The sequence below is a fragment of the Vicugna pacos genome, chromosome 22 (assembly GCF_048564905.1).
Source record: "Vicugna pacos chromosome 22, VicPac4, whole genome shotgun sequence".
NCBI lineage: Eukaryota > Metazoa > Chordata > Mammalia > Artiodactyla > Camelidae > Vicugna > Vicugna pacos.
The window spans coordinates 22,024,307-22,033,371 of record NC_133008.1 but is presented as its reverse complement, the minus strand read 5'-3'; the positions used below and the strand labels follow the sequence as shown (position 1 = coordinate 22,033,371).

At 48.2% G+C, this 9,065-nt stretch overlaps 1 protein-coding gene across 1 annotated transcript; it reads right to left on the bottom strand.

Annotated features, from left to right (window-relative positions):
• NXNL1 (nucleoredoxin like 1) lies at positions 1-3,331 on the bottom strand. Its single transcript, XM_006199174.3, has 2 exons — positions 3,006-3,331; positions 1-331 (listed from the first exon to the last, which is right to left on the bottom strand). The coding sequence occupies exons 1-2, from the start codon at positions 3,329-3,331 to the stop codon at positions 1-3; spliced, it is 657 nt and encodes a 218-aa protein (XP_006199236.1).
• Between the last annotated feature and the right edge of the window lie 5,734 nt (positions 3,332-9,065).

Sequence of the window (9,065 nt, the reverse complement as noted above, 5' to 3'; positions counted from 1 at the left end):
TCAGAACAGCCCTTCTGCCCCGCCCTCTGCCCCGCCCTCCTGCCCGGGGCCGCCCCGTCTCTCCCGGCCACGCGCGCCTAGAGCAGCCGGGTCCACGCGATACTTGCGACGGCGCAGTGGCTCAGTGAGGCTCCGCGGCGCTGGGTCGTCCAGGTCTTCTGGCTGCAGGAAGTTGCGGTCCAGCACCTCAGCCGCCTCCTGCCAGTTGGCGAAGCAGGCAGGGCCCAGGCGCCGGATCTCGTCCGCTGCGTCGAGCGTGAGCACATCCCCACCCGGCTTGAGCACGACGACCGCAGGCAGGCGCTCCACGGAGAACTGGCGACCGAGGTCCCTGCGGGACAGGTAGGTCAGTCCAGTAGGACCCTCGTCCGTGACCTCAAGTGAAGGAGCACCGCATCGTTCCTCTCAGTACTTACTGAGCGCCTTACGTGTCCACTGTCCCGAGCCGGCCTCTGAAGACGCCCAGGAACCAGGACAGGCCGGGCCACACTAGCCTCCGCACTGTGCCTCCAATACCCAAGACATGCTTCCACCTCAGGGCCTTTGCACTGACCATGCCCTCTGCGTGGGGCACTCTCCCCAGACATCTGCGGATTAAGACCCTGTAAGCTGCAGATACCCAACCTCAAATCACAACGCCTCTCTCTCTGCTAATGCTCGGCTCTCAGCGTCCAACACACTGCATAGTTTATTTCTCCTGTTTTTGCCACTTTCTCCCACAATAGAATGTAGCTTTGGGAGGGCACAGTCTTCATTCACTGGTGTCCCTGCTGCCTGAAACAGTGTCGGGCACAGAGTAGATGCTCAGGGAATATATGTGAGATGGATAAATAAATACTGATAAATTCCATGAAGAAATATTAAGCTGAGTAAAGGACTCATGGTCAGAGAGGGCCTCTTTAAGGAGGTAATCCTGGAGCTGAGATCTCCAGAATGAGGCGGGGGGGGGGGAGGGGGTGGTGAACTGGGGAATGGTTTCCCAGGCAGAGGGGACAGCTGGTGCACAGGCCCTAGGATGGGACAGAGATTGGAGTACAGCCTTGATCATGGTAAGGAGTTTTTTATTTTGTTTCCTGTATGAGAGGAAGCCAGTGAGAAGCCCTCCACAGCCCCAGGGGTCCCCAGAGCAAATCTCCCATCTTGACCAGAATCCCACAGTCATCGTGGAATGAAGCAGCCTGCCAGACTGGGCCGATAGCCCACAGTTCTTAATTTCCACCCACTGGGATCTTGGGTGGTCCTTTTCCAGGCCTCCACGCAGAGAACACATAGTACTTTCCCAGTCCCACAGGAGTAGGTTGCTGGACTTGGCAAACAGAAATGCAGGGGGAAAGGTATAGCTCCGTGGTAGAGCACCAGCTTAGCATACTAGGTCCTGGGTTCAGTCCCCAGTCCCTCCATTAAAAAATAAATAAGTAACCCTAATGACCTCCCCTACAAAAATTTTTTTTAAAAAAAGGACACATTGTATGAATTAACTTAAATTTCATATAAACATAATATTTTATAAGTATGTCCCTGAACTATGTGGGACATAACTAAGACTAAAAATTATTCCTTGTTTATGTGAAATTTACATCTAACTGGGTATCCTGTTAAATATAAAGCTGGCAACCTTTGTTTGGGGAGTGGGTAGAGGGTGGGAACTTGCTCACTCTCTATTCAGGTACTTGCCTGGGTAAATGTTTTGTTGAAAGGACCGTACCTAAGACAAGGTCAGTGTTTGGCTCTGATGCCCTTGCAGCTGGCTTTTCCGTCCCAGGGAGGGAAATATTGCCAGTTTGGGGGAAAAAAACCCAAAAACCTCCTGCTGCAGAGGTCACAGTGGGAGTTGAACAAGTGTCTGAACTTTGATAATGGATGGAAATGAAGGTGTCCAAGATCAGAAACTTGGCACTTGTGTAATGAAATTGATGAAATCAGTAGCATGTCACAAAGTCTGCAACTGACTTTGACTTATAAATGGTTCCACTTGAACACCCCACTAGTGGAGATACAGCAAATGGCAAAATGTGAACAAGGACCAAGGGTTTCCTTGTCTGCTTCTCCTAACTGTTTGGTATCTTTGAAATTTTTCATAGTAAAAAGTTGGGATTTGGGGGGAGAGTGTAGCTCAGTTGTAGAGCACTTGCTTAGCATGCATGAGCTCCTGGGTTCAATCCCCAGTACCTCTATTAAAATAAATAAGTAAATAAACCTAATTACTACCCCCAAAACAAAACAAAACAAAATTTAATTTTTTTAAAGTTGGGGTTTAAAAAGAATTCAATTCTTAATGCAGAAAAGGGAGAAAGTTTGAAAATAGCCACAAACTGTCACACTGTTTATTGGGCAGCTCATTGGAAAGTTTAAACTCAACTACCTCTCTCTCAGCTCCAGGACCCTCCATGGCTCCCAGCTACTCTGAGGATGACATCCGCACTCATTAAGTGGCATTTGGGGGGCTGCCACACATGATCCCTGCTGATTTTGCACTCCTAGAATTACTTACTATTCCCTGAATTGGCTGTTCTTTCTCTGAAGCCCTCAGAGACTTTGTGCTGTGTCCTCTGACTGGAAACCCTTCCTTTCCCTCACCCTTCACTCTCCAATCCTCCATGTCCTTGGAGGGGAGTCCCTCTTTAAAGCCACTTCCTGGAGGAAGCTTCGCCTGACCCCCAAATCTCAGCAAGGTCTCCTTGTTATATTTCCACATGACATCCTTCCTTTGTCCTCCAAAAGGAAGTCAAACTTGGGCAGTTTGTTATTATGTATTTATTTGAGAATTTGAGTCTTTGTTTCAGGTTTGTCTCCCCCACTAGGTTGTAAACTTCCAAGCTGGACAGGAATTGCGCACATAAACCACCCCCCTGCCCCATACCCCTCTAGTTCTCAGTCCTGATTGGCACACAGAGGGTGCTCATCAACTTCAGATGGAACAGACACATCAATAAACAAATACTTCACTTTCAGCAGAAACAGCGCCTCCTCCAGGAAGCCCTCCCTGACCCCTCCTCCTGCCTCACCTCCTCATGTCATCCTCGAAGGGCAAGAAGAGCCACTTCTTGGGCATGTCCCTGAGGAACAGATCCTGCTCCTCCTCCGTCGGATCTTGGGACACATACACCAGGGCCAGCTGGGCTGCTCGCAGCACGTAGAACTCATCTGTGAGCCGCACAAAGAAGTCCCGGAGGATGGGTGCAAAGGCTTGGCACTTTGGACATGACCCAGCACCAAAGAATAGGAGAACCAGTCGGTTCTCCAGCCTGCGGCTGAGCTCAGCCTCCGTGTCCAGCTCATCCTGGTCGCTGTTGTTTCGGATCAGGACGCGGCCAGAGAACAGGGAAGCCATGGCAACCCTGGCTGTGTGCTGGAAACAGGGCAGAAGGACCTCCGGTGACCCTGAGCCTACCGGCTGGCTGCTGTCCCAGGATTAGGAATCTTTAGGAGACCAGTTTAGGACTTCACTAATCTGCCTAAACCTTGACCTGATTCTTTGCTGCCTTTGAGTGCAGGGGACCAGCTGCCCATGGGTCCTTCTCAGGAGACGGCTGCAAATGCATAAAAAAAAAAAAACCAGTTAGACTGACATACTGGTGTGAAAATATTTCATTAAATTGTTACGTAAAAAGATCTGTGCTGCTTCACGAATGCAGTCAGTAATCCTAAATCACAAGGACTCTACAAATTACTCTCATTACTGTGATTTCTAAGTCGAGATGAGCAGAAATGGTATTTCAAGATATCTGCCTGCAGTGACTGGGATGTGCTGTGAAATTATCTTTGATTTACATAGGTGACAAAGTCACAGGGCCAATAACTTGCTTTGACAGGCCCTGAGAAAAACATGCTAAATTCCAATGGGAAGTTAATAAGAATAAACTTTTTTTCTCCACCCTCCTGAATTCTGTGTCTGCACAGCCCACCTTAAGATCCCGTGGTGTGTAAGTGAAAATCATGGTAAGTGAAAATTTTGCAGCCCCCTCCCATCAAGAGCTGGAAACTGGTTCCCCTCTCCTTGAAGCCAGGCTGGCTCCTAACTTGCCTTGACTGATAGAATGTGCTGGAAGGTGTGAGTTCCTTATTCTGCAGGATAAGCCTTATTTTAGCCTTCCACTTTCACTCTTTTGGAATGCTGCCTCCATATGCCCCATGGAAGGAAACCGATCTAGCTCACAGGCTGGCAAACCTTTTATGTAAAGGGCCAGGGAGTAGGTATGTTCGAATTTGTGGGCCATACGATCTCTGTTGCATCTTCCAATCCTCTCATTGTGCAAAAGCAGCTCTAGACAATATGTAAATAAATTTCTGTGTCTGGGTTCTGATCAAACTTTATTTACAGACACTAAAATTTGAATTTCATAGGATTTTCAGGTGTCATGCAATATTAATCTTTTGACTTTTGTGCACGCATTCTTAGCCCCTAGTTAGCAGGATTGGCCTGTGACTCCTGCTCTAGCCTATTGGTTGACAGGCCACAGGGAAGACAGCTAGATGCCCAGCGCCAACTGCCATACATGTGACCTTCCAGCCCAGCCACTGGCGGAATGTAGCAGAGGGACTGGACCAGGTGAGACTGAGAGAGGTGATGAGGCAGGCTTGCTGACCTTGGCTGGTTAACACAATAAGGGAAAGAAAGTGCCAGGCTGTTGAAAAACAGGATGCTGCTTTTATCCCACAGTTGGCTCCTTGGTTCTAAGGACATAGCCCTACAACAAGACATTTTATCTTCTACAACTGCTGCATCAACCCCAAGACCGTATCTCAGTACCTCTTTTTTTGGTTCTCTTTCCCATCAAAGTTTCTGTTTTAGGGCTGCGATCCACGGGAGGAAAGAGCCCATAATAGATGGTGATTGGCATCGCCAGAATGAAGATAATGATGACAGAGCCTTTCAATAAAAGACCCCATGGCCTGATCAGAAGCTGGAGCTCTCTCTCGTCTGGCCACCTTGGTTGACAACTCCCTGCTCAAGCACTTTCTTTCCTTTTCCTCTTTGGAGCAATAAAAACAGCCTTTCTCTTTGTCTCTCTGCCTCTGCTGAGAATGTGCTGAGATTTCTTTCTCACCCGGCGAGCAAAGACCCACACATTTGGTGGGCTTTCCAGCTTGGGGGGTATTCTCTCTATCCATTAACAAGACCAGCAGAGGGACCACCTCGGCAACCCCCAGGATCCTGAGAAATAGTTGATTGCTCTTGTGTGAAGCCACTCAGTTTGGGTGATTTGTTATGCAGCAGTAGCTAACTGGAACACCGAGTCCTGAGGACTTTTCTGGACATGGGAAAATGTGATGGACTCTGCGAGAAACTCACTATTGACTTTAAACAATAAAAAAGGAAACTGCAAAATCCTTTCTCAAGAGTTTAATTTACATTCTCAAGCACTGTTAACTGGCCCATTCCTGATGTGTCCCCATTTCATTCTGTTTAGAAACAATTTCCTGGTCAAATTTTCCTTATACTGCCAGAACCCTGGGAAGTCCCAGCCTGTTGTGAATTCAAGAGGTTCCTGAGAGCGAAATGATCTCAACAATGGAGAACTCTTCTATGATGTTTACCAGTTGCAAAAATAAAGGGAAACCTCACCAAAATGGTGTTGAGAGGCCAGAAGGGGGAGCTCTCATGCAGGACCACTCAAGGTCAATTACAGGAAGAATTGTCAATTACAGGCCCCAACAGAATCATCAAGAGGAAAAAAGCATCAATTACAGGCACCAATAAGAAAAAATGTACATCACATCTTTTATAAGAAATTGACTAACCCAGGAACTCAGTCAGTGAGAAACTGTCATCACCCTGAATGCTCACTTTCCTCCAATGGATTTTCCTTCAAAATAATGCCTCCCAACTTCCTTCTTTTTCTCTAAAAAATAATGTTCCTCTCCCACAACTTTTTGTTGTTGTTGTTGAACCTGCCTATGATTTTTGCTGTAGCTTACTTGCCCTGAGTTGCAATTCTCTGCTATTCCCCAACAAACCCATTTTTGCTGGTAAAATAACTTCTATTTTTAAGGTCAACAGAGGTGCCAGGTTTGTGTTCTCAAAACAGCTCTACAAGGCCTACGTGATTTTCTCCCATTTTACAGCTGAAGCACAGAGCCTGGGGGAAGCTGATTCATGCAGCCAAGCTACCCACTGAATGATGAGCAGAGCTCATTTCAACTTGACCAGACCTTTCAGCTATCTCAGAATTGCCAAACTGTAGCACCCTTGCCATTTGGGGCCAGATCGTTCTTTGTGATGTGGAAGCTGTCCTGAACATGGCAGGATGTTTAGTAGCATCCCTGGCTTCAACTCACTAGAAGCCAGTAGTACCTCCTCTTTGTAACAATTAAAAATGTCTCCAGGTGTAATCAAGTGTCCATAGAGGGCAGAATCGTCCCCCAGTTGAGAACTACTGTTCCAGCTGGTTACCCTGCTGTTATTGGGTTGACTGGTGGCCCTTAAAGAGATATATCAAAGTCCTAACCCCCCAGAACCAGTGACTGTAAGCATATTTGGAAAAAGGGTCTTTGCAGATGTAATTAAATTAAGGGTTTCAAGATGAGATCATCTTGGATTATCTAGGTAGGTCCTGACTCCAATGACATGTGTCCTTATAAGAGACAGAAGAGAGGACACAGACACACGGTGAAGGCAATATGAACATGGAGGCAGAGATTGGAGCAGCATGGCCACCAGTCAAGGACTGCCTGGAAACCCAAGAAGCCAGAAGAGGTAAGGAAGCATCCCTGGAACTTCCAGAGGGAACATTTCATTTCTGACCTCTGGCTTCAGGAAGAACTGTGAAAGAATACACTCTGTTATTTTAAGCTACCCACTTCGTGGTACTTTGTTATGCAACCCCAATAAACCAGCACCCCTACTGTGGTGGGCACTCAAACATGGCTGGGAGAAATTGCTCACTCCCACATGGTGCTCATGTCCCCGGTGCTGTGATCTTCCTGTAATTTTATTTCAATATATGCTTCATTTTTCTTGTTCTTCCATAAATTTCTAATGGAAGTTCCAAGAACTCCCTTGGCTATGGCCTTCACAGCCCTGTGGTCATGTTACCCAGTCCAAACTCTCTGCTTGCTGCATGACAGATCAATAAATCGGAAGACGAGGTATTGGGGCAAGGAATAATGACTTTATTCAGAAAGCCAACAGATGGAAAAGATGGGGGGCTAATGTCCTAGAGAACCATCTCCCCCAAATCAGAATTCAGGCTCCTTTTATACTAAAAAGGGGAGGGGGTGAGGTTGGTTGTTGCAAACTTCTTGGTATCGGAATCCTTTGTTCTTGCAGCTGTCCCCATAGATCAGGTCATAATATTCCTGTAAACCTCCAACAAGACAAATGTTATTCTCTGTTCTGCAACTTTTTATCTCTATATGAATGGAAACGTGTTATACCTTCACAGGTCAGAGCCTTGAGAATGGGTTACCCTGTATATTTCAGGCTATAGGCCACATTCTTTTACAAAAAGTGCAGACCCAGCATGACTAAGCATCAGAAACAGAGCACACGGTTGGAACTAAAGGAACAGATCTAATATGGAGTCAGATTTGTTCCTCCCTATTACAGTCACCTGGGGAAGGGAGACACCCATCAGTCTGTCCCTGTTCATTCTCCAGATGAGAAGCCCCTTTGTGCACAGTGTCCTGGGAGGTGGATGATAGCCTCCAGAGAGCAACCAAGGAGCAGAGGGGAGAGGTGACCCCACCCCTGTGAAAGAGGCTCAGATCCTGGTTTGACCTTAAAACCTGAGTTCTGTCCCTCTGTCCCCTTATCCCAGCCTCAGTTGCCCCTTCTGTGAAATGGGGATAGGACTATTTTTTCATGAGTCATCCAGAATCCCTGGTAACAGTTATGTTTTGGAATTGGACACTTTTCAAATCTTAGGAAGGTAACTGAGGGTGAAAGCTACCATGTATTGCAAGATGTCCCTGGGGGTGTGGGAAAGCCCTTATATAAAGGGATAAAGGCTAAAAAGGGATGATTGAATCACTGAAAACAGCCTGACTTGGTGCTGGAGAAGTGGTCCCTCCACTGGAGTTCTGGCACTATCCTAAGAAAAAGTTGGGTTTGCAGAGCCTTCTGGATTTGGGGAGTATTGAGGACCCAGAAGAGTACCTCCAGGAGCAGTGGGGAGAGGTGGGAGAGACTGTGACGTGCACTATTTAGTCAGGGCTCAGTAAGCTTGGTAAAATGGAGGGAGGAGAGGGAAGAAAGGTGGAGGGGGGAGAAGAGGAGGAGAAGAAGAAAGAGGAAGAGGAAGAACCGGCAGGGGACAGGGGAGAGAGAAGGGAAGGGGAGTGGTGGGGAGGAGGGAGGGGAGAGAGAGGGGGAAAGGGGAGGAGGAGTGGGTGGAGGAGGGGAGAGAAGTAGGGGAAAGGTGAGCAAAGGGGGAAGTGGAGGAAAGTGAGGAGGGGAGGGAGAACTTGAAGGGGGATGAAGAATGGGGGAGAAGAAGGGAGGAAATGGGGGAAGTAGAAGGAATTAGGGCCAGAGGGAGAAGAGGGAAAAGTTTACAGAAGATTGAAAGGGGAGGAGGAGGGGGAGGAAGGAGAGCAAGCTTTCAGCCGGCATCTATGAATGAATGAATCTCAACTCCAGCTAATGACAACTCCAGCCCTCAGTTTCTTTACCTGTAAAATGGGGGGATCACAACAGTGCTACCTGGCAGGATAAGAGTGCGGTGTTGTTACTGGGCATTGCTGACTCTGCTAACTCCTGGCTGAGAAAGTAGGGGACCAATGGCTGGCTCTGGGCCTGTCCTCTGGATCTGCCTCCTCGTCCCCATTTCACCCACCCTAGGCAGCCCTCAGCGACCAATGGGCAGCATCGAGGAAGGTGGGGGTGGGGGCAGTGAGCGCCTGCCCAGTCCTGTCCTCCAAATAGTGCTGGAAGCACGCCCTGGCCACCTCCCAAGGAGAGTGCTGAGAAGGTCGGCCAAGAAGGGCAGAGAACAAGCAGGGGTGGGGTGGGCAGGGGGTGCAGAGGAGGGGGAGCTTGGAGAGGGGGATCCAAGGCAGAAGCCCGCATGGGCACAAAGCCGTCAGAGCAGGTCCCAGGACTCTTCAGAAACAGAGGCCCCGAG